Source organism: Chrysemys picta, chromosome 1, assembly GCF_011386835.1.
Source record: "Chrysemys picta bellii isolate R12L10 chromosome 1, ASM1138683v2, whole genome shotgun sequence".
Classification (NCBI taxonomy): domain Eukaryota; kingdom Metazoa; phylum Chordata; order Testudines; family Emydidae; genus Chrysemys; species Chrysemys picta.
Window position 1 is genome coordinate 171,234,596 of NC_088791.1, and position 26,021 is coordinate 171,260,616.

At 41.2% G+C, this 26,021-nt stretch overlaps 2 protein-coding genes across 2 annotated transcripts in view; one reads left to right on the top strand and one right to left on the bottom strand.

The window, feature by feature from the left end:
* POU1F1 (POU class 1 homeobox 1) lies at positions 1 to 24,324 on the top strand. The gene is made up of 7 exons (XM_005304967.5): positions 1 to 506; positions 4,864 to 5,013; positions 6,908 to 7,021; positions 8,202 to 8,447; positions 13,610 to 13,774; positions 16,435 to 16,495; positions 19,800 to 24,324. The coding sequence occupies exons 1-7, from the start codon at positions 365 to 367 to the stop codon at positions 20,011 to 20,013; spliced, it is 1,092 nt and encodes a 363-aa protein (XP_005305024.1). The 5' UTR covers positions 1 to 364; the 3' UTR covers positions 20,014 to 24,324.
* Positions 23,466 to 26,021, bottom strand: part of CHMP2B (charged multivesicular body protein 2B) — a 20,973-nt gene continuing 18,417 nt past the window's right edge. The window contains exons 5-6 of the mRNA XM_065575284.1: positions 25,404 to 25,510; positions 23,466 to 25,240 (exon numbers count right to left, since the gene is read on the bottom strand). Of these exons, the coding sequence (XP_065431356.1) occupies positions 25,127 to 25,240; positions 25,404 to 25,510 (221 nt within the window). The 3' untranslated portion in view covers positions 23,466 to 25,126. The remainder of the gene's footprint in view (positions 25,241 to 25,403; positions 25,511 to 26,021) is intronic.

Genomic DNA, 26,021 nt, shown 5'->3' on the forward strand with positions numbered 1-26,021 from the left:
CACCTTTTTCCCCCCTGATTATTGTCCTTTCACAAAAGGCCTGATTTAAAGTATCTGTCAAATTGCGTCTCTGGTTTCCCTCTTCTCCCCCCATTAATTGGGCATCTATTATGTTTGGGTGGGAAGGAAGGAGGCTGTAGGCTGATATAGCAATACTGCTGGGGAAAGAACATTAACATGGATAAAGGGATTTCCTAGTGGTATAAATACCTGCACACGACCTCCCTGTGCTCTGGAGCCCTTGTTTATGTATATATGCAAGTTAGGAGAACTGGAATAGAGTTTGACTGCTGTTAATCAATAAGGATATATTTTGTTAGAAAATAGGGGAAGGTGTTTCTTTGTCTTTTCTCCTTTTGTGGGAATGAGTTGCCAAGCATTTACTTCAGCCGACACCTTCGTCCCCTTGAATTCTGACTCTTCTCCCGCTCTGCCTCTGATAATGCATCATAGCGCTGCAGAATGCTTGCCCGTCTCCAACCATGCTACCAATGTCGTATCTACAGGTACTTTTTTACTAGAACAATTACACTCTTGTTAACTAACTTTCTTTTTAAATGCTTTACCCTCTTTCTGTAAATGTTGCCAAACTTAACATAGAGATAGGTAAACACAGGAACAGCTATTTCGTATCAGCTCTGTAGTGACTAGGGACTACCTTCAAGCAGGAAAGTTTTCACAAGGCTATGTAAAAATGAATACATCTAGTGTGACTAAAATGTTTGCATTTTAGCCAAGTTTGTAGCTATCTCTAAATTTGTTATAGGATTAGGTTGAGGTATTTTACCAGCACAGTGATGTATTGGCTACAAATACTATCAAACTTTTGTAATGCAAAATAGTCTTCAGTGACAAACGTCTCCTGAAATAAACCAAATTATATTTTGCCTATGAAACTGCAGTTTATAAATATCTAAATGTATGATTTCAAATGGGTGATATACTTAAAATGAGGCAGATGCTGATGGCATTAGCTGGGAAAAATACCCATTAATGGGAAAGTTAACATTTTAATAAATATAATAAATACTGAATAAAGACACTAGGATTTGGGTGAGATTTTCAAAAGCGCCAAGTTATTTAAGTGCATCGGACCCATCCTTCTGTGTTTTGGAAGTTGGTACATTTATCTGACTAGGAATTTTAGTATGATTAACTTCAACTATATGTTAAAACTGAATAAAAATCAAATGTTTCCTAAGAGACAGAAAATGTGCTTGCTACCTGAAAATGTACAGAACTGGAGTTTTATCTCGGCATTTCTGTTCTTTCGAATGAATGAAAATAAAAGTTCAGAAATAGAGAGAACTTGAATATTAATCTCAGCTAACTCAATGACTCAAATTGGGTTCCATGGAGGGGAGAATTTTACTTGATGTCTTCAATAAAACGATGATCTCCTGTTAAGCATACTGGAAGTAACATCTTTCAATTGGAAGAAAAATGAACCACCTAAGTACAGCACACTCCACAGAAAATTGAGAGTATTGATGACAACATGATTGCATATTAAATAGCGGGCTCAAAATGTTTCATAGTGCTTGTTAGAAAAACATAGAACACTTAAATTAGAGAAAAGAGGACAAATTTCTATATCAATTTTATGGTAGCATTTTCTGAATTGTTTCTTTTCCGACATGCTCCAAAGTAAAGAATTGGCTGAAAATATCACCGCATCCTTTTACTAAGTCTATGCTTTAGTGTTTAATAATCATAGACCCAAGTCTGCAGTCCTTCCTAAAGCACAAATCCCACTGAAGTAAATGGAAATTTTGCCTAATAAGAAATGCAGAATCACATTCTATTTTATTGTATTATTACCCATAGCAAGAATGCCAGTATACAATCCTAGAACAAAGAAAGACAAAGTGGGTGAGGAAATCTCTTTTAGTGGACCAACTTCTTTTGGTGAAAGAGACAAGTTTTTGAGCTACACAGAACTCTTCAGGTCCTGGAAAGGGGGAAATGAAATAGAACTCTTTATAATTTGAAAGCTTGTCTCTTTCACCTACACAAATTTGTCCAATAAAAGATATTACCTCACCCACCTGGTCTCTCTCTAATATCCTGGACCTAACACAGCTACAACACTGCATAGAACAAAGAAACCAATAATAGAGAGAACATTTATTAGTATTAGGGGAAAGGTTCTAAGTTTTCAATACAGATGGCAAGAACTGTAATACATAGTGCTATGGTGAGTCCGTGTAAAGAACTTGTGCAAAAAAGAAATGTATAAGGCTTTTTACACTGAATCATTATATAATTATTTTTTTAAAATGACAAAATCCCTCACCATGCGTATGGGCCTTGTAGCTCCGTTGCATATGAATTAATTTTGCTAATCGGCACGTAAGTGAACACACACACGCAAAAGCATCATAAACTTTAGACAAGTATATGTTATCTGTATGCTATATATATTATTAAAGATATGTTCTGGAATAGATTTTATTTTAAAAAATATCTTAGCAATGTAAGACTTCACTCCAGCATCTGCTATTAAAATATTGCCAGGAAGTTGGAAATGTCAGTCTTTTATGTCTGAAAATCATGGGATGTGTGGATTAGCAAACTGCAGATTGGCAAAATTCAACAGTAAACAAGTAATTCAAAATAAGTCTTTAAGACTTTGTCTAAGCACAAAAGTTGTACAGCTTTATCTATACTGGTGTAGTTAAAGCAGTATAGTAGTCCCTAGTGTGGATGCAGTTTTGCTGGTATGAATGTGCTTTACCAGTATAGTTTATTCCCATATGGAAAGAAGAATAAGCAATACTTATCTAAGGTCCCCTTATACCAGTATAACTGTGTCAACAATAGCCGCTGTACTGGTATAACTACATTGGTGGTAAAAATCACGCCGCCTCCTCCCTCAGCTAACATTGTTATACTAGTGCAAAACATGTATGGAAACTATATTAGTGTAGTTCTAAATATCTGAACTTTGATGACTATGATAATAACAATGTTGTAAACTATTAAAATTTCATAGATCATTGTTAGCATTTTTGCTATACTGCAGAAATCCTTTTGTGCATTTATACAATTCAGAAGAATCAAAGAAACCAACATAGTTCTGTAGTCTTAGAGACAATTCATATACAATCCAGTACTTTAAAAATATCCACTTGTTTGTATCTATTTTTCCTTTTAGTCCCAGAGCAAGGATGAAAGCAATGCAAATTTCTCCAGACTGTTCTAGCAACATGCTTCAGCTTTGATGTAGAAGGATTAGCCATGAATAGTAACCAAGTCATGCAGTTAGGGTGACCAGACAGCAAGTGTTGAAAATTGGGATGGGGGTGGGGAGTAATAGGAGCCTATGTAAGAAAAAGACCCAAAAATCGGGACTGTCCCTATAAAATCGGAACATCTGGTAACCTTTCCTTGATTTCTCTGTTGCGGCTGCCAACACAGGAGCTGATTTGTGACTAGGTTTTCTGTGATGTGGACACACGTCCAAAAAGACATGAACAAATACCACAAACTCAATTAACTCAGCCCACTGAATTGCCATCCCACTAACTAACATTGAAATTACAGTTAGGGTTACCCAGTTTGAATTGTCATAAGTTCCTGAACGAGCCCTGATGTAGGATTCAGTGTTGCTGGGGCCATTTGGAAGCCAGGTGAATTTCTGAAAAGGTCAAAAGCATGGTCTCTCTATTGTTTGAGGGAGAGGGCTAAATCCATTATTTGGAAGCAACAACAGTCTCATAAACTTCTTTCATGTATCAGCCTTAGAAGGAGACCATATATTCTCATTCTGTGTGATTTAGCACATCTCCACGTATCTTTAGTATACAACAACTTCAAAAACCAGACATCCTGTTTTGCTTGCATGCATGCAGAAATGCATGATAGATTTTTGGAATGCTGACACGAGAGATTACGGAGCAGAGATCTGAACCTTAAATCTCTTCATTAGAGCCAGCCAAAATTATTAATATTTTTATTCACAGAATTGACCAGCAATAGCCCAACATTTGGGGATACAGAAAACTTTACAGAATATTTTGTCAGCATGAAATGCTGCCCTACATGGCCAATAATTTTATTAGTGAGGGTCATGCTGCTGCTTAAACCCTTACCTGATTTCCTGAGATGCCTGATACATAATAGTGTAGCCAAGCAAACAATGGAAGCTATTTCCTTGTTCTCTTCTTCAAACTTCTGCCAGCCATCCTGCTGCCTGCCAGACTCCTGTGCAAACCATTTAGACAAAATGCTTGTGGCACTATTGCTGCTGCTATTGCAAAATGTTGAGTTAGACCTAAATTTTCAAAGTTTTGCATATCTGTACTTTTGAATGTCCATCTAGAGACACCTTAAAGGGCCCTGGTTGTCAGAGGGTGAGTGCTCAGCACTTCTAAAAATCAGGCCCTTTTAAGGTGTCTTCAGGTGAGTGTCCCAAATCACTGCATGCGCAAATGTAGGGTTTAGCCTACCTAGAAAATTGTCCTCTTGGTTATATATGCTTCTTTTAGGGTTTGCAATTTAGGGGCTGATGGGCTTTTCAAGAACTTAGAAAAGATTAAAGTAAAAATAGATGGAACAATATTGGGGGCCTGATCTCCATACACATGTAAAGAGGACATCTTGTCAGGATGCCTAAATTATTACATTTGAGATAATAAATTAAGACCTGGCAAGATAAATCATTGCTCTTGGCTAAAAGTGAGCTAGCCTGTTTTCTGCTGAGGCATGAGCACCTACTGTAGGCTGTTCCCTACAGAATTACCTTGAGAGTTAAAAAGCAGTGTAGAATGGTTAGCATGCAGACAAAAACAAAGTACAAAGATATTCTCTGCCTCTGGACTGAAAGGATGTATCTTGAATCCTCATACATTTTCTTACCAGTCCCGTCTGTTTTGTCTTTGGTCCATACTCCTAAATGTTCCTACGTGCACTTCTCCATGGCGACTTTGGGAAACGCGTCTACAGGTCTTCATTATTCTGTCCCTTCCTGTCATTATGGAAACCAACAGTCTACCTATGGGGTGATGGCAGGTAAGAGATATTCATTCATTCTAACAGGTTAGTTATTGGCATGATTGTTTGAGGGAATTTTCCTTCAGAGGGGCTGAGGAAATGGAGGTTAATGAGAGGAAGGATGGCCGTATGGTTAAGGCACTGGACTGGGACTCCAGAGAACTGGGTTCAGTTTCATGCTTTCTCACAGCCTCTATCTGGGGATCCTGAGCAAATCACTTACTTTCTCTGCCTCACTTCCCTGTCTGTGACACTGGGATAATGCTTCCTTTCTCTCACCCATTGTCTGTCTTGTGCACTTAGTTCCTGCCCCAAAGAGCCTCCAATCTGTCTTCTGCCATTACTGTATGTGTGTACAGTGCCCAGTGCATTGGGGCCCCAATCTCAGTTGGGGCCTCAGGGCCCTATGCAGTACAAATAATAAAAATTATGACTGATTATGGAATTTTTATCGAATTCAGTGAGATAAATTCAGCACAGGATGGAGCTGCTTCAGAATCATCCACCCAGGGTGAGATCAATCAAAGAAACAAAAATAAATGTAGTGCCATTTTTGGTACTCATAAAACTTGTGTGACAAGATATCAAACATTCAGTTAACTGTGACTCAGATTTTGGCTTGTGAACATTCTATTTCTCAATCCAGAGTCCCCACTCCTTTCTTCGAATACAATGGTTTGAGCATTGGCCTGCTAAACCCAGGGTTGTGAGTTCCATCATTGAGGGGGCCACTTAAGGATCTGGGGCAAAAATCTGTCTGGGGATTGGTCCTGCTTTGAGCCGCGGGTTGGACCAAATGACCTCATGAGGTCCCTTTCAACCCTGATATTCTATGATTCTAAGCTGACTTGAAGCAGGTAGGGAAGAAAAAATGAAAATGGCATTTTCTGGATTCTCCCTACCCCCGTGTTGTTCTTCCCTCCCAGTCTTTAGTGATACAAAACAAAGAGGGTAAGGTCACACCTTAACATCTGATAGCTCTGGGTGATCAGGATTGTCCCTTATACTCTCAATTAAAATCACATTGTTATGTGATAGTGGGGTTACTGTATGTGTGACACCACTATACCTTGTTATGAAACATCAAGGGAAATGTCCGGTGCCTGACATGGTTTAGTAGGTATAAGAAGCATTAGTCTTGCAGAGACTGCTGCAGGTTTTATGATTAATAACAGGCTGGCAAGCTTTGAAATAGGTACTTATGTTGAGTATTAACAACTTGCTTTCAACCAGAGTAAACACATCAGGAGTGGTTTCTTTTCACAGAGATACAGTAGCTGACATGTAGGAATGTCAGTCCTTCAGAGTGAAAGGAAATGTGTGTGAAGGCCAAAGAGAAATCACTTAATTCAATTTATGCTTTTCCAAATCTCATGCAGCAATATGAATTGTTTTCACACAGAGGATCAATAGAGTTTATGATGTAACTTGTAAAGATGTTTTAGCACCCAGTGCAGTTCTCTAGAGACCACACTGAAGAGAGAAGAGAAATTGTTCAATATAAAGGTGTTCAAGTCAAGTATCAACCAGCAAAATAATGTAATGATGCCAGGGGAAGAGATTTGCCAGGAAATAACTATGGCTCAAAACTAATCCAAAATCAAACACAGCATTTTATTTCAATTGAGAAGGACGGAAAATGTAAAAATAAATCAGCATAGGTGAATGTTTCCTCATGTAGACTTTTCTGGGACAGCAAGTAAGACTCTTTCTTTCTTCACATGGCCAAATGCTCCTGCTTCTCTGTCTCTTCTTGTGTCTCTGGTACAGAAATTCTTGCTCAGATCTCTATGGGAAGTCCACCGAAGAAGAATCATTAGATGAGGAGGGTTTTCATTCAGAAATATCAACCTATTTCTACGCCAAAAGAATTCCATGTTGCTGCAGTCTCCTTTTTTCCACTTCCTTTTAGGCATCAAGCCTGCAACCCCAGAGATGTTATCAGCAAGTCTCTCCCAGAGTCGCATTTTACAGACCTGCAGCATGCCCCATCCCAATGTGGTGAATGGAGTCAGCACTCTGCAAGGCAAGTCCTTCTCTTGTTTAGTCTTTTTCCCTTCAGACATTTAACAACTCCCTCCTCCCTTTCACAGTCATACTGCATGTGACTTAATATATCACTAGGGTTAGAACCTCCATTGTATTCCCAACTCTCTGGAGGATGTAATCTAGGCAGTAAACAAGACAAGAAGAACAAAAGAGAAGGAAGAGAAAGGAAGGATGGTCTTGTGGTTTAGATGCTGGGCTGGAGATGAGGGTTCACTTCCAGACTAGGCTACAGACTGCATGACTGGGCAAGTCAATTACTCTCTAGATTCCCCAGCTCTAAAATGGGGGTAAGAATTTTTCTTTTCTCCCATGCTTTGTCTGCCTTGTCACTTCAGAGAGACAAGGTGGGTGATATCTTTTATCGGACCCACTTTTGTTGTTAATAAAAGATGTTACCTCACCTATGTTGTCTCTCTAAAATTCTGGGACCGACACCACTACAACACCAATGCAAGCAACAGTGGAAGATATCAAATATTGTCTGTTCGGGTCAGGGAGTCTCTCTGTTTGTTCAGTGCCCAGCACAAAGGGCACCTGATCTTGATTAAATGGCGCTGTGTAGTCCAGCAGTGAATAAAATTTAGCATAAAGTAGTTCATCCTTGTGCAATTACTTTCATATCTAAAATTATAATGTGATGATCTTATCACTCATTGGGCTTCATCCTGTACTCTTTACTCAAGGAAATTTCCCATTGAAATTGGTTGCATATAGTACTGAACCTGCATCTCACATGTAGTTTATAAAGTAGTATTGTTGGTACCAGAAAGCTAACAAAGACTATGGGCCAGATCCTCTGCTGGTGTAAACTGACATAGGTCCATTTACTTCAAGGAAAGCAATGCTATTTAGACCGGTTGAGTACCTGTCCCTATCTAAGGTACTTATATGGCCCTCATTCTCATAGTATTTGAACACTTCATAGCACATAGTACTATTATTCACATTTCACAGATAAGGAACTGAGGCAAAGCGTAACAGTTCAGGGAATTGAGTCCTGCTCCCTCCGTGTCAGGCTGATACCCTAACCACTGGATAGTCCTTCCTCTCTATAGTATGTAATATTACAAAGCTTAACAGTTGGTAGTTGGCACAAAGGTTTATTATGCAATGCTGGAGAATGATTATATCAAATTGTGTTTTTTGGCTTCATGCAGGTGGCCTGACCCCTTGCCTTTATAAATTCCCTGAACATGCGCTGAGTGCCAGTTCCTGTGCTCTGGGGCATGGCTTCACTCCCATGCACCAGTCTATCCTTGGAGATGATCCCGCAGCCACTGACTTCAAGCAGGAATTCCGCAGAAAAACCAAGTCTGTTGAAGAGCCAATAGACATGGATTCCCCTGAAATCAGGGAACTGGAAAAGTTTGCCAATGAGTTCAAACTGAGGAGAATTAAGCTAGGTATGTGCTTTCTACCAGCCAACTATAGCCTGAAAATCCAAATGAAAGCTCAATTATTTCTGTATCTTTTATATTCTAGTCCACTTGATATGCTTTATTATTTAAAACCTGCCTCACATTTACCAAGCTTTCTCCATACCTAGAAGACTTGTTTAGAATTAATTACCTCAAGCTTTTTGCAACTTTTTGCAATAATAGTAAGTGATTTTAAAACTTTCTGCTGTATCTACTACTTCTGTCTGCCTCTGAGAGCAAATTATTGTTACCTGGACTAGCTGTATTCTAGGGGAAAGTGTGATCAATTACACAAATCATACTGTAAAGTTGCATTTAATTCAGCCTTTCAGGATTGTCATGGAAATTTGCTAAACCGGATACAAAAGCTACTTGTTACTGTGATAGTGAAAAACCTAAGGATACTTTGCCTGTCAAAAATTATTCACCAAGGCCGTTGTATAAGTTGTAAGGCCGATTTAAGGTATGATTTAGATACAAAATGACACATTTTAAAGTGATTTCAATGGAGTATAACAGGAAATGATTTTTATCCTTTGAAAAATTGATGAAAGTGAAATTTTATTCATTTTCACCAAGTTTTTGGTTGCTCAAAATAGTAAAAAATACATTTTTTTATATAAAACCCATTTTTTAAAAAAGAAAGCAGCTGTTGTAGCAATAAATTTCCATTTAGTCAAAAAGCCATTTTCATTTTAGATGGAAAATTTCCATCCAGCTCTAGTCTTCAACCCTTCCTTTAAAATTGTACCCCAAGTTTTTTCCTTTAAATATCCAATTGATACATATTAGGGTTACCCCCCTCACCAGTATGCAGGAATTAAAGTAAAGACTTGTTTACACACGCAGTTGCACTGGTTTAACTCAAATTGGTTTTAAAACAGATGTATTTAAACTGGGGCAAAACCCCTGTGTGGACACTCTGAAGTGGATTTAAACTCGGCTTATATTAATATAGCTGAAATCAATTCCATGCTGATAAACAAAATTGATACTTCATTCTTAATTGAAGGGAGTTGCAGTGATTAGGGCTTGGCTACACTTAAAACCTATATTGGCAGAGCTACCTTAGTTAGGGATGTGAAAAAAACCACACCCTTGAGCAATGTAGTGTGCCAACAAACCCCCTAGTGTAGATACAGCTGTGCTTATGAAAGAGGGTTTCTGGCAGCATAACTAACTTTGTTTGGGAAGGTGTTACTACATTGGCAGAAAACCTCGTTCTAGTGTACAGTGCATCTACAATACGGTGCTATGTCAGCATAGTCTCTGTAGCATAGATATAGCCTTAACTACAAGAATTTCTAAACAGATTTAGTGAAATCAGTACAAATTTTGTGTGTACACAGGCCTTAGTTAAATCAGTGTAACTGTGTGTAGATAAGGTCTTGGAAAAAGCCTGGGAGAACACAGCTGAAAACTAGGGTTGCCAAATTTCTTATCGCACAAAACCGAACACCTGAGCCCGACCCCTTCCCCGAGGCCATGCCCCTGCTTATACATTCCCCCTCCCTCAGTGGCTTGCTCTCCCCCACCCTCACTCACTTTCACTGGGCTAGGGCAGGGGGTTGGGGTGCGGGAGGGAGTAAGGGCTCTAACTGGGGGTGTGGCCTCCAGGGTAGTGCCAGAAATGAGGGGTTCGGGGTATGGAAGGATGCTCCGGGCTGGGGCAGGAGGTTGGGGTGCAGGAAGGGGCTCCAGGATGAGGGGTGGGGCAGAGGGGTTCAGGGTGTGGGAGGGGTCTCTGGGTTGGGGGTTGGGGTGCAGGAGGGGGGTCCAGGTTTGGGGGGCTCAGGGATGGGGGAGGAGGCTGGGGCTCAGTGTTGGGGCACGTGCTTAATCGGGTGCAGCGGGGGGGCTAAGACAGACTTCCTGCCTGTCCTGACTCCATGCTTTGCATGCCCCAGAAACAGCCAGCAGGTCCAGCTCTTAGGCAGAGGCACGCCAGCTGGCTCTGCGCACTGCTCTTGCCTGCAGGCACTGCCCCCGCAGCTCCCATTGGCCACAGTTCCCGGCCAATGGGAGTGCAGAGCCAGTGCTCGGCGTGGGAGCAGAGCGCAGAGCCCTGTGGCCCCTCCGCCTAGAAGCTGGACCTGCTGGCAGCTTCCAGGGCACAGCGCAGAGCCAGAACAGGTAGGGATTAGCCTGCCTTAGCTCCGTAGCATCACCGACCTAACTTTTTACAGTCCGGTCGGCAGTGCTGACTGGAGCCGCCAGAGTCCTGTTTCGACCAGGTGTTCCACTCGAAAACCAGACACCTGGTCACCCTATTTTGAGGGAGAGACCCCTACTTCTTGGGGGAACTGAGGTTACCCTTCTCCTGCCTCTTTGCTGGCTGTTGAAATGATCATGTTTCAAGCAGAAAAATCTGAATTCAGAGTCTGGGAGGAGATGGTGGCTTTCTCCAAGCCCTTTTGTCAGTAAGTGGAGTATCCCCAGCACTTGACAGGAGGAGAATAATTGTTCAGTCTGAGAGACCCCATCAGCATCTGCCTGATTCTTCACACCTGATCCCTGGCTAGTTCCCTCCCGTCCTTTGGAAGGCAGAGAAGGAAAGGGAGGGAGCCTCCTGCTTCAAACTCTCCTGCCTCTTCTGGGAAATACAGGCTGGCCTGCCAGCTGCTTCCCCTTCCTTAGCTGGAACCCTGGGGGCACAGAGTGGCCCTACCAGTTCCTTCTCTCTACCTGGAACTGCATAGTGTGTGGTGTTTGTGTGTGGGGGGGCGATGGTGGGACAGCCCCATGCCCTATCTCTCACACATACATACACTTCTGTTTTGCTCTTTGGGAACCTGGACTTCTATCAGATTCATGTATTCCCTTGTCCCCGGGCCATGTCCCATCACACATGATGACGCAATTTCATTTCACTAAATGATCTCAATGTACAACATACAACAACCAAAACTGAGGACACCCCCCTCCAGTTTTAGATTTATTTTAACCACTGCTGAGTATCGTGGTGACCAGTTTGTTACCATCTGAGAACTACTTGGGGATGATGTGAAATGTGTGGATGATCTCTCCTTGGTTTCTGGTGGATAGATGTCCACATCACACTCACTGGCAGCCTCGGTACCATACAAAGATTAAATGGGCACTGGTGCTGGATTATCCCGATCACCCCTATAGATTTCCCTCCAAGACAAGATGGAAGCACACTGGTGGGGGAGAGTGAGGAAGCTTGGTCCTGTCTGTGCTGCACTGAAAAAAAACGATGTTGTGTGTGTCAAACACTGCAAATCCAGCCCTCATGGGTACTAAATTCACTTTGTGAATTAAGAGTTGTCATTTTTACATTATCTCCTATAACAATAGAGCGTATCATTACAGAATATGACACAACTCCACTGTAAAACACAGCTCTATAAAAACATGTAATTTATATGGCTGTAACAGTCATCTGTATTATCTCTACAGCTACAGGGATATTGCCATCCATTTACAGTACAGAAATGAGGGCTAGAGCAAGGATATGCTGTCTGAAACAATGTTTATGACCTGTGCTGTTTTGCTGTATATCATGACTATTTAACTGTCAGTCATAGAAAGGGCAAGATTACTTATACCAGGGGTTCTCAAACTGGGAGTCGGGACCCCTCAGGGGGTCATGAGGTTCTTACATGGGGGGTCGGGAGCTGTCAGCCTCCACCCCAAACCCCACTTTGCCTCTAGCATTTATAATGGTGTTAAATATACACCTCTACCCTGATATAACACGACCCGATATAACACGAATTCAGACATAACGCGGTAAAGCAGTGCTCAGGGGGGAGGAGGGGGCTGCATACTCCGGTGGATCAAAGCAAGTTCGATATAACGCGGTTTCACCTATAACGCGGTAAGATTTTTTTTGGCTCCCAAGGACAACGTTGTATCGAGGTAGAGGTGTATTAAGTGTTTTTAATTTATAAGGGGGGGGTCACACTCAGAGGCTTGCTATGTGAAAGGGGTCACCAGTACAAAAGTCTGAGAACCACTGACCTAAGCCCAAGAGTTCTTCAGTAGTAATTATTTACAGTGGCATGATCCTGAATTCCTGAACACTCAAAACTCCATTGACTTAAACAGATGTGACTGAATAGAGACTGCAGGATTGGTCTTAGTGCCATTAATAAAAATGGGATGTACCAACAGCCTAAATTGAAGTGGACAGTGCCCTGCTAGGGCAAAATGTTAATGTTAATACAGACAGAGGGTTTGATACTGTGAGGTACTTTGCACCCTCACTACCTTCTAATGTCAATAGGAGGGGAAGACACTCAGCACCTTGAGGATTATGCCCGTTATGGGGAGGAGGTAGAAGAAGACTTAGCTGTGTCTACAGTGGGGATTAGGCCAACCTAACTACGGTGCTCACTGAATGATATTTTTCTCAAGCCCTGAGCAACATAGCTGGGTCGATCGAATTTTTGAGGTGTGGCCCAGGCCTGTGAGAGAAAGGACCAACCCAGGAAATGGGATTGGAAATTGTGCTTTATTTTGTTGTTTACATTCTTCTTTGCATAATGGTAGTGCCTAGAGCCTCTGCTCATGGATCAGGGCCCCATTGTCCTAGGCACTGTACAGATACATAATGAAAAGACAGAGCCTCCCCCATAGAGCTTACAATCCAAGTATATGAGGAGAATCACCAGGTGGACACAACAAACTGAGGGTAAACGTGATTTAACAGGACAATAATGATTACTGTGAGAAGCAGCAGTCACAGAAGTTACAATGGTGTGAGTAAAAATCAGGGTATATTCTTAGATTTGTAAGTCTTAACTCTGAATTGTTCTTTTTTTCTGGGTTTAAATCAGACCCCTAACATTAAAATAAACTTGTAATTCTGTGTGCAGAATTACTGCATGATCATTTGCTGTTGCTTCCTGCCTGTATTATCATACTGGTCAAATTGCATATGTCTCATGATAGACACGGGGACGGATGCTCAGCTCATCTGTTTACGCTTGTGAACTCCACTGAAGTCAAGAGAGTTACAGCAGAGTTAGACTGATGTCAGATCAAAAACAGCCAAAGAAAATGCTTAAGGCATCTTGCCAAAAAGTGTGTTTTGGGGGCTGTGACCAAGGCAGAATGTGTCTTAATGTAAATAAACCAGGTTAGGTTACTCAATTTTTTTTCTCTTTATTGCTTTTTGACAGGCTATACACAAACAAACGTTGGAGAAGCCCTGGCAGCTGTGCATGGCTCTGAGTTCAGTCAAACAACTATTTGCCGATTTGAAAATTTGCAGCTAAGCTTCAAGAATGCCTGCAAACTGAAATTGATATTATCCAAGTGGCTGGAAGAAGCAGAACAAATAGGAGGTAGATATTTATAATACCCCTAGAATTTAGTCTTACCCCTATAAGAAGCACTTTAATGTATAAGATGGCTAGTAGGGTATAACTTCCACTGGTCTAGCTTTTTGTTTATTCAGGTGGGGAAGTTAAATATAAATATTGTAGGATCAGTACATGCATTAAATTCAGTAGGACTGATGCCTGTGTCGTGCGTAGAGGGAAGCAAACCCGTCAAAAAAGTGTGGCTGGCACAAATTAGGGAGATGTGACTCTCTTATATGTCGCTCATTTCCCTCAAGCCTATTCATGCAAACTAACCCAGATCTTGAGGTTCAGGGCAGCTGTTTTTTGATGCACTACCATTGAATTCTAGTCCAAAAGACAGCATAGCTGGCTGTGGAAGAATCACTGGTATAAGGAAATCTTCCAATGGCAGAGCGCTGATGTTGCTCCCTACTACAGTTGTAAGGGATGTGGCAATGGGAAAAGGAATGTGACTAGCCAACACCAAGCCCCCAATAACAGTAGTAGGGTGGGGGCTATCATGGGCATCTTGACATCTGCTCTTTGCCATTGAAGGATCCCCTTCCCTATGCCCTGCAAAACCCCAGCTGCTGGATGAGCCGCTGGGATTCTGTGGCAGAGGCGTGGTTTAGGACATGATTTAGAATAGGTTCGCTGTTGTAAATTACATCGGAAGACCTGCCCAGCACGTAACTGGCTCAGGATGAGGAGAGTCTCCGGCAGAGTGTGGTCCTGGGCCTTAATCCTGTAGCGGAGGTTCTGCACGTCAGCAGCGGGTATGCTGGGGGTTAGAAGAAATCACCTCCAGATCCAAAGCCTCTCTCCACTGTAAGATTCCCCTAATGACCAACCCAGGTGGGCAGGTGACTCTTTCATATTCAGCAGAGCTGACTCCTTCCTCTTGAGGATCCAACTCAGCTTGGACAGAATTTCTCATCTGGGCCCCAAGATGGCTGATCCTTTCTAATCTCACAATCAAAGCTTCTCCTAAGACATGCAGTATGTTCTGGAGTGCCACTGACAGAGGACCTAGAACACACTAGATTGGATTAAATCAGATTTTGTATGTTCTATCACTATCAAAATGACTTTACTGATCATTAAGAAAAGAGAAATGATGTGTAAGTAAGAAGATACTTCCATTGTTATAGTAATTTTTACCATTGCTATTTAACCCCTACATTTTTATCTGTTCGGTGAACTCCTGCCTGCTTTTTCCTCCTCCAAACCACAAATGATGGGGCGGGACCTCGGGTGGAAGGGGCGGGGATGGGGGGTCAGCCTCCCCCAGCCAGCGCTGCCCGGCCTGTGCCGCCTGGGGCTCTGGTGGCAATTTAAAGGGCCTGGGGCTCCGGTTGCTGCTGCGGTAGCAGCGACGTCCGCCATCACCAGAAGCCCCAGGCCCTTTTAAATTGCCGGGCCCCGGGGCAGCTGCCCCTTTTGCCTGTTGTTGTTTGTTCTAGAAAAGCATCCTCCACCTCCTCTTCTCAATTTGATGGTCAATAGTAGATTCCATATCATCATGTCACCCTTATTTTATTCCCCTTTTATCTTTCCCAGAGACTTTCAAATGGTCTGCCTCTTATCTACTTCTGAACCTCAGATAAATGGGTATATGTTCTTGATGTGCAATGCAATACCACCTCCTTTTTCACTGACTCTCCTTCCTGAACACGCTATGCCCCTCTATAACTAATATTCCAGTCCTGAGATTTAGCCCACCAATCTCTGTGATACCAATTGTCATCATTTAGCTTATGTACTAACTTTCAGTTTTTCCTGTTTATTCCCCATACTCCTTCCATTTGTGTATAGGCATCTAATATGTTGAGCAGATTCCCCCACTAATTTCCCTCTTCTTGCTCCTGTGACCCTATTGTAATTTTCCATGTCCTGCACAACATCTAGCTCTTTTCTGTTTAACTGTGGGCATTTGTCAACTGCCTCTTTGAATCTAGTATAAAGCCCTCACTAGGTTGGTGAATCAGTACGCGAAGATACTCTGGCCCTCCTTGGTCAGGTGGACCCCATCTCTTCCTAGCAATCCTCCTTCCCGGAACAGCATCCCATGGTTGAGGAAGCCAATGATGCAATCTCAGATGCACCCAAAATCAGCCCTTGTGTGAGCTCAGCCTGCATTCATGAGCCATGTTCATAATGGGTACAAATTCTTTTGCCCTGTGTGTGAATATCCAGGCCAACAGACTTGGTGTTTCTCCAGTGCATTTTGAAAATGAACTGCATCTCTTGGAACAAATTACATCAACATTTCCTACTATGACCATTAAACCCACTGGCACCAGGCCTATGAGTTTGCAACAAGATTCAGCCCTGGGAAACATTACCTGAGGTTGGACAGGAAATATTTTTATGTACAGACTGATTCTGACACACTCAAAAAAATGAATCTGCTTTGAACCAGCATAGATAGGTTCCTTCAGGAGTAAGTAAGGGTTTATGTTGTGAATAGTGCTGAAGAGTGCAATTACAACATTCAGCCACCAGATGTCCCACAGAGAAATGTTTTAAAGCAGACCATTCAGCAACAATATCTGGCATGCGTTCCTGGTATTAAAACATGACTGGTAACAATGGTTTCTAGAAATTATTGTACTTGTTTTAATCTTGTATGGAAGGTAACTCCCCCTTTTTTAATATAGCTTTATACAATGAAAAAGTTGGCGTGAATGAGCGGAAAAGAAAGCGCAGAACCACCATAAGGTAATACAATACTTCAGAAAATTATGTATTGGAAGTCCTTTTTTTTTTTTCTTTTTTTTTTTCAGATCCTTATTAGGTTTGAAATCTAGAAGCCCTATCTAGAGCTGGTTGAAAAAATAATCAAAATTTGAAAAACGGGGACAAATTTTGTGTGAAAATTTTCCCAAAAATTTCATACTATTTATCAAGCAACTAAAGAGCTGCACCAAAACCTTCAGCCTTTTAATTTTTTTCAACCCCCTCCCAAACCCACACACACACTTTTTGTTTGTAAAAAACATACCCACTTATGACCCTTGGTAATCCCATCCTTTAGATGTCCAACTCAGTAATAAGCTTCTGTACCTCACTGGCTCCTTATACAGCCTCTGAACTTCCTTTGTGGGAGGTTTGATGATACAGGAGCAATTGCACTACTTCTGCTATTACTTCACATAGCAGGAAGTTGTCAGAGAAACCCTGAAAAGTCACTAGATGCCGCAATTTAAGCATTCAAAAGGCACCAAAAATGTCATTAAATAACATGTCCACAGAATTCAACAAGGAATTTTGTACATACACATGATAAATTTGCATTAACATAATACTGAAATAATACATTATAGAATTTCTATATACACTAATCACTGAAAATGTGTTTAGACTGTATGTCATATTCCAACAGGTGTTTGTCATAGAGTTTTGAAGCGCATTCCAGGGCTTCTTGTGCTGAGAGACTGTGAATGGGATTTGACTAGAGCTCCTGTTGGCAGAAGAGGTTATTTACTGTAACTGGAGATTCTTTGAGATGTGTGGTCTCTATCTGGATTCCAAATGTGGGTGCGCATGCACGCGGTGCGCCAGAACTGTTCATAATTGTGTCCGTTGACCCGCACATGCATTGTGCATCAACTGTGTGGCGTATCTGAGGCTTTAACGGGGCTGTGAGGATTGACGCTGCTCCAGTAAGCAACGGAGCCTGGAGCGGAGGGCGGATATTGGAATCCAAATGGGGACCACATATCTTAAAGAACCTCCAGTTACAGTAAATAACCTTTTCTTCGAGTGATGGTCTGTATGTGGATTCCAAATGTGGGAGAGTAGTGAGCAGTACTCATTGCAGAGGTGGGCGTGAGGGCTCACCAGAAGTTACAGGCTGAAGGACAGCTCGATCAACTGCCGCATCCACCACTGCAGCAGGGACGAGGGCATAGTGGGCAGTAAAAGTGTGGACAGAGGACCAAGTGGCCTCCCAACAAATGTCCTGCCATGGAACATCCTTATAAGACTGCCGTGACGGTTTAAGCACGCATGGAGTAGGCTATGACCCCTGATGGGAGGTGTGTGTGTGTGTGGGGGGGAGAGGACGTGAGAGAGAGCGTAGCAGTCCATAATACAGAGGGAGATCCAGGGGGAGAGGCGTTGTGAAGAGAGGGTGCGGCCCCAGCAGCATGCTGCAATGGTGAGGAAGAGGCAGGACGAAGCGCAGAAGGCACAAGTGCGGTGCAGATAAAAGGCAAGTGCTAGGCGGACGTCGAGGGTGTAGCGTGTGTTCCCTGTATTAGGCGTGTGGTTTAGGGTAGAATGTGGGGACGATGTCCCTTGGAGCTGGCTTTCTCTGTTTTTGCACCTTTGGTGGCCCACATCTATGGAGTTCAGCCCCCTCTGTCTGTGGAAGCAGAGCAGGCACGGGCCCTCTTGTTGTTAATATAGCTCATTAACAAAAGTATTTACATACATAAATAAGCAAAATCAGAGGGGTAATGATACATCAATAAAATTATGTATTTTGATCCAATTATTAGCTAAATATGATGAAACCTCTCTGCTAGGTTGTTCCAAACTATGATGACCTGGGTACCACCCAGGAATGGCTCCAGTGCACAGATCTGTCCCAATGCCTGTACTAGCATGTATACAATCCCAGTGTCATTGCAAAGAGCTTTGCAAAAAATTTTGTTAAAACCAGCGTGACTCTAGATTTCTATGTTAGGGGGAGAGTGGCCATCTGGAATACTCTTCAGAGATCCGTGGTGTTTAGAGTCAAAGACCCTTTTTCTAATTACTGAAGAGGTCATAGTCCCAATATGAGACACCTCTTCACAGCTCCAATTCTACATGGCATGCTGCTGCTCAGCTATCACACTCCTGATGCATCAGTGCTATGCTGGCATCCATGAAACACCTTTGATTTGCAAGCCACTACAACTAAGTGGTTCCTTACACACTATAAATGATCAGTTTTGTATACACACTGTGCAAGGGGCACTCTGTGGACACAGTAAGAAAATCTTCACTGATCCCTTGGGGAGCATGGGGACCCAGTTTGGGACCCTCTTTAAGAATGAGCTGGAAGAGAGTACACTACCTTATCTGCACTTCACTCTCATTGAAGATAGGGAGAATTGTTAGGTAGGTTTCTTGAGGATAAAATAGAAGCTGGAGATGAAAAACAGTAAGTGAGTTAGCCTACTCCAGTGCAGGAGCTTTGTATGACCTGATCAAACTATCCATAATATGGATATGGGAAATGATATTTTATTTTCAGCTAGCTAGCATCAATAGCCCAACATAAAAAAGAAAATGCATTACTAATGAAATTACACTAAGGGGACTCTAATGTTACATGCAAAGTTATTCACCAGTACTAGAATTTCTGCTGAAGTGTCTTGACCCTAACAGAAATAAACACGCTCCGTATCTAGACTAAAGTGTACAGTGACCTCTTGTGGACAAAAAAAAACTACAGCTAATGCTAAAACCAGGTGTGACAAGATCAAACTTTTCATCCTAACTGCTTCTTTACAAGCACGTTTCAAGGCACTTATTCTTTTGGGACAATAAACAGCACCAAAAAGCCAGATTTCACCTATATTTAGCCCCGCTGTCTGAATATGGGAGGAAAATAGCACTTAACTTGTATGCTGTCTATACCAGCTCCTTTGGGTTCTACTGCAATGCAAATAGTAAGCTAAAACTGACTTTTGGGGAGAGTGTGATGATTCTTGGGATAGGTTGCCTGCCATGTGCTGTATAACTTGCATGAACTACAGTTAATGAGTTACCCCCAAATAATAAAGTCATTATTTTCAGTGTGGATTGAAGGTAAAGATACTATCAGATTTTTGCAGCCCATGGCAGCATGGAACCATAATGCCCTTTAAACTCAGGTTTTTACTGAGAGGGAGAGCAGAGCAGTTTCTTGCCTTTTTTAGTGCAATATTTTTAATGTTCATATCATTGCAACTTAGTCTAAAATAGCAGCCATGACCTGAGTATGTCCAAAGTCAATAAAAGGGGCATTTTTATTTATCCCTTCTTCCAGCATTGCTGCTAAAGAAGCTCTAGAGAGAAACTTTGGGGAACAAAGTAAGCCTTCTTCTCAAGAGATTATGAGGATGGCTGAGGGGCTTAACCTTGAGAAGGAAGTTGTGAGAGTTTGGTTTTGCAACCGAAGACAAAGGGAAAAGAGAGTGAAGACAAGTTTACACCAGAACACCTTTAGTTCCATTATGAAGGAGCATCACGAGTGCCGGTAAAGTTTCCTGTGCATAGTTGAAGATTTCTGGGCCTTTAGGATTTTTTTTTTTTTTTTTTTAAGTATTTTGTCAGTCTGAACAGAAACACTTGTTTCCTTTACAAGTTAGTCAATTTTAACTGTAATATCTTCAGTGGGCTTTATCTTAATGTAAAAGATTGGAAACATTGTTACTATATGTATTTGTGCAGGGGAGACGGTTGCTTAGCTGTCAACTATTCAATCTGCATTAATTGATTAATGTGTTACAAATTGCACCATAAGTACAATACGCTCACTAGTTAATGTGAATTTTGTCCAAAAGATCTGGAATGAAATCCTTTGTGTTAATTACAAAGAAGTTACTTACTGGTACTGTAGTGTGTGAAAATGTTGACTGCACATGCACACTTGTGTGATGTGCCCCTCACTCCCCAAACAGCAATGAGCTTCACAAACCTTCTAGAAAAGCAACAACTGTTGGGATCACCGAAATGCCCCTTCCCGGCACCAAACATTTAGAGCTGAGGGAGGAGGCTGCGTGATCAGTGGCTGGTCCTCCTGCTAAACTTCAGCATCATTGAACTCTGTGGAAAGTGACCAGGTAATTGAGACAGGTGCCCGTCTTAAAAAACTGCTTACTGGCAAACAGCCTTTCTTCTTTAAAGAGGCCTCTACATCTTCCCTCTTGTGGAGTCTAGCTGGTAGCCCACCCTCATGGGGTTGTATTGAGTTCTATTAAGCAAGGACTGCAGAACTGCCCTCCCAAAGGGAGCATCGAATGTAGCTGCTTGGTCAAAAGAGAACTGCTATGTAATTGGGAGGCCAGGACTCCAGGTAGCAACTTGGCAGATTTCTAGGATGGAAACATTACAGAGGCATTTTGGCTGCTGCCTTAGCCCTGGTAGAATGAGCTTTAAGACCCTTGAGGTACTGACACCTTCGCTAATGCGTAACATTTCTCAATACACAGCCAATCCATTTAGACAGGTGCTGAGCAGAAATGGCATTTCCTTTACACTGATTGCCAAAGGCTACAGAAAGTCTTGCTGACTTTCTAAATGCTTTAAACCTAGTTAAATCAAAACAAGTATAACCTCATTTTCCCCTGGGGAGAATGAGGTTTAGAAAAGAACAGGCAGAAATCATTATTTCTAGTCCTCTCTTCTCCTGTCCTGCAGAGCTGACAAAATGATTTCATAGCTCCACCCCCCAGGAAGCCAGGGACTGAGGGGAGTTGGAATAATGTGACTTCAGCACTCAAGGGACAGGTAGTCCCGTGATCATTGCAGCAACATTGCTCCCATTATTTGTTACAGTGATACTAATTAATGTGTACATATTTCAAGCTTTTTCCCAGGACTAAAATTACAGAAATGCACATTAGTGGTAATGGTAAATACAAAACAAATTTTTTATGAAGCAGGCGTGATGGTGATTTAGAAAATGACTAGATAATAGATCCAGAAAGAGATTATAATATTTGAGGTCACTAAGGTGAGTGTATATCACGTAGAACATATCTATGTTGGTGTGCTTTAAATAATACATAAGCACAGCCAAGAAGGGGCCCTAGGCATGTTAAACTAAGGAATATAGTCTCCTGTATTAAGAAAATATATAGTTATGAATGAACTGCATTATTGCTTTTATTTTTCTCCCTAGGAGAGAATTCTAAATTAAAACTAAGGGAGGGGGAATATCCCTCTCCCCCTTGCTAATGCATGTTTTATACAGGATTTGAACTATTCTAACCCCCAGACTATCACAACACAAACACAGATCAGTCACTACTTTACAAAGCAAGAGTGCACTTTCTGGGATTAAGCCTCAGCCTTCACCACCAACCACAGGACAGAACTGCACTTTGTAAGAAAAAAAAAAAAAAAAAACCATTGGAAAGAGTAGCGAGATGAAGGTGATGATTTGTAATTTTATTCCTTGGTTACTTTTTGTTTCTTTGTTTGAAGTTTCTTGTGGTGTATTATGCATATGTAGTCAAACTTGCAATATGGTATAGTTTTAGATTTTATTTATTTTCTAAATTATTTGCCTGTTTAAAAAGGGTTATGAAAAACTGTAACCCTACTCTTTGCCAAAAATAAAGCATTGTTCAAATAACTTGTAATACCAAATGTAACTGTCCACATTTGTTTGGTTGTGATAGTATTTTGATTTTACTTTAGGTGGCAACAGAGTGGAGCAGCTAATCTTTTTTGCATGCTACAGTAAATGCATCAGCAGTCATTACCCCGATGCTCTTGTCCTCCAAGAGTGATTATGGGTAAAGGACACTTTCAAAAGCATGGCAAAACAAATGAAACCAGGCACTGTGCCATTTTCACATAACGGAATAGTGAACGGTTAACTACAGCAAGCAGCTTGTCCGAAAACATCTGGGTTACAGAAACATTAGCACAATAGGGCACACTTCAGACCACCAGATTGACAGCCTTAAGATGTCCTATACCTAGATCCCTGACCCTCAGGAAGGTGGGGAGTTCAACCCTATCTCTAGAAGCTACTGATCACTCGTCTGGTTTCACCCTCTTCCAGGCATCCTTCTGAGAATGCTCTTCTGATACCTGATCCTTTAAACCTGGGGGACAAGCAGCTGCAGTCTTAAGGTAGCCATATGCATTTGACTTATGCAGGCTGTATCTTACCCTTCCCTCCCGCCCTTACAGGTCATACGTATTCTTGGCTCCTAATATTTCCCTTTGTAAGGCTAAGGTGATGCCTTTTAACAGTTTATATTAAACTTTGTGGTGGGACAGAAGTTCTCCAGTAAGCTGTAATAGGGTGCCACTACCAATACAAGATATTACCTCACCCACTTTGACTAATGATAAAAGCAACTGAGCTTTGAATTAAACAATTTGAGAGATGGTTTTAAACAGTGAAGAAGCATTGTAGACAAATGGTTGATGAAATATGGGGCACATAGCAATATCAAGCCCAAAGCAAGAAATACTGGTTTTTGCTTTGCCAAATGACCATTTTCACTGCTGTTTCCATTGTATTTAAGTGCACAGTTTCTAATACTTACAGCCATAACCTCTGCTCTGATTGCAGCAAAAATAAATTGGGCAGGGTTGGGTTGTGGGAGGGGGAAGGTGACTAGAGTAGGGTCAGCAGTTTTCAGCTACTTTTTTTTTTAGCCCAACTAGGGTGACCAGATAGCAACTGTGAACAAACGGGACAGGGGGTGGAGGGGTTATAGGCGCCTATAGAAGAAAGTCCCCAAAACCAGGACATGTGGTCAACCTAAGCCCAACAAGCTAGTGCTAAGGTTCAGTGTGTGCAGAAGCCTCCCCACCCCCACCAGCAATAGTAACAATCAAATTAAAAAAAAAAAAAATAACCACTGATGGAATTCACAACTAATATCTCTACTAAGTGATAACGTCACAAAAGATTATGAAGTCCATTATTAGATAACTTACATGCAAGACCCCACCATCAGGACAGCCATTGTGGGAATAAAAGCTTTTATTAGATTTTTACAAAATAAATTGTAAAAGAAAATTCACCCCAAGTGTCAGGAGTGTATGTGTGTATTATGTACACTTGCACATTCCAAATGCATGGTTTGGCCCCATGTATTCTAGTGAAAACAGCATTCTGTATTTCTACACCAAAACCTAGACCTGGGCTCACAAACTGATGATTATAACTTATTTCCCTGCTCAATCCTGCGTTGGCAGATGTGACAATAGCAATCCCACTCAGGACTTGCTTCCCCACTTAGAGACTAAGCACTCTAATTAAATGGCTTCCCCTTAAAGCCACTGCTATTCTATGGGCCTGATGATGATACAGATCAGAGACTGGAAAACCTTAGAATCTGAGCCTGTTCCTATTATACTGTAATCCAAATCACTTGTCTAACCATACCTTCTATTGTACAATGTAATACCCAGCATTTTTTTTAACCTAAAAGGAGTAATCATAGGCATAAGACAGCCAAGTCATTCTGATAAGATTTAGATTTCACCTGCCAACATGTACCTTTGTAAACACTACTGTATCTTTAAACAGTTCTTATTAGGGGATAAGTACTGTAAAATATATACACAGATTTCAGGCAAGATTCCTTTTCCAAGTGCTGAAGTACTTTATATATGACCTTCAGCATGGACTGCTATCAAGTGTAGATAGGACTTTTCAGAATATTTTGTACCTGGCAATAACTGCCTTAACAGTAGTTACTTCACTCTTTAACGATTAATACAATTTTGAAAAATCAGGAGGGTATAAGCAAGGTTTTATATACACAAAGGCACAACAATTCTGTTGAAGTTAGCTATGTTACAGTACAGTTTATTCAGTGCCTTTCATGCAAAATATTCACTAAAAATATTTAGTTCAAGCCTCTTCCACTGAAGTCAATAAGAGCTGGATTGCACCCATACCCTTCAGTAAGTAGTACAATTATCTAAGAATGAATCAACTCAATTTTACTAAAGACACCGGAAAAACAAAGCTATAATTGCCTACACTTACTAGTGTCAAGGTTCTCTCTCACCAAAAGAAAAAGGTTATCCCTTTTCAAACTGAAAGCAATTGTAAAGACAAGATCATAAAATATTCTAAGAACTTTCCACGTGTAGTGATTTTATAAACACTCCAAATATTATCCAGAGAAATAAATGTCATCATAAGATGACAATTTCAAAAAAGCTAAACAGATGAAAATCTTGTATTATAATTGTTATTTTTCCAAGTCTGCTTGCCAGCCGACATTTTGTAAATTAAAAAAAAAGCCAGTGCTGCTCAAGCAACTAAGTTGTGGGGATAAATCTTGAATGCAACACAACCCAAATTCAGACCTGGTGTAAATGGATGTACCCTTTACCCTAGATCTCAATCTGGTGTTCAAAAGAATCCCACATGCAAGTTATCTATTCATGTCATCTGATAAAGCAGTTTTTCAAACAATTTTAGGAATTCAGTGCCACTGATAATGGTTCTCTGGTAAGAAATAAGCCTTTTTTGGTGTGAATCAGCTTATTTCTGAAGCCTTCAGTTCTCCTTTTAAACCAAAGTACATTAGTTGTATTGAAAATGTGCACATTTTACATCTGTCTGTAGTTGAGTAATTGTTAGAAGGCAGGCTGTATATTGTCGTCAGGCTAATCTACTCCCAAAGCTTTGAGCTGCCGTTCAATCTCTTCATCTGAAATGGTGGTAGTTTTTGATGCTGATGCAGATGGTAAGCCTCTGGCAGCAGATGGTGCTTTGGCCATCTATTAAAGAGAAACACAAACTTCACTTAGTAAAAACAATACGCACTGTGACAATTTGACTTTAGCACAGAACTACAAAATGAAAGCTGTTAGGATGACATATTTAAAAAAATAAAAATAAAGGAAGGTGTTTGACCCTACCCTAAAGAACATTTCTCCATACCTTTCCTGAGATTTCAATTCCAATTTCATCAAGCACTTGGTTCACGATATCCTGGCTTTCTTCTTCTTCATCAGAGCCCTCAAAGATATCATCCAAGGTATCATTAACTAGGAAGGAAAATAAAAACCAGAGCTGCATTAGTACAGAAAGATTAGTGTTCACAGAATAAGTGGGAGAATAACTAAAAACCACTGTTCTTCTACAATCCTAGCATGCAGCAGTAGTATCACTAAGTGAGACGGCAAGAGAAAGGAATGTACACTGTGTGCATTTGCAGAACAGCACTGCATCATCTAGCACCACATGCTGGCAACCCAGGAGTGCTCTGCCTACCTCTGCACTTTAAAATCTTGCCCCTGAAGTAGTGCTAACAATTGCAATAGGCGTTAATGTGCCAGCACTTTACACAGAGGTTTGATTTCACTATTTTTCAGAAAGGATTTAGTTTCAAAATTTTGTTAGATTTAAAAAGCAAACCAATTAAAAAAAACCTCCACATCCCCCTGAAAGACCTCGTTTCTCTCCCCGCTCCCCAAAATTGCAGAAATCCAACTAAGGGGTTGGTGCATCGATGCCTCGCACCATAGTATAATTTTTAAAATTCTGCACATTTCCCCC

Bases quoted from the DNA above. Each gene is read 5' to 3' on its own strand.
- POU1F1 (XM_005304967.5), top strand. From the start codon at position 365: ATGAGTTGCCAAGCATTTACTTCAGCCGACACCTTCGTCCCCTTGAAT. The intron at 507-4,863 runs GTACTTTTTTAC...TTTTCTTACCAG, and splicing joins TACCAATGTCGTATCTACAG to TCCCGTCTGTTTTGTCTTTG. The intron at 5,014-6,907 runs GTAAGAGATATT...ACTTCCTTTTAG, and splicing joins TACCTATGGGGTGATGGCAG to GCATCAAGCCTGCAACCCCA.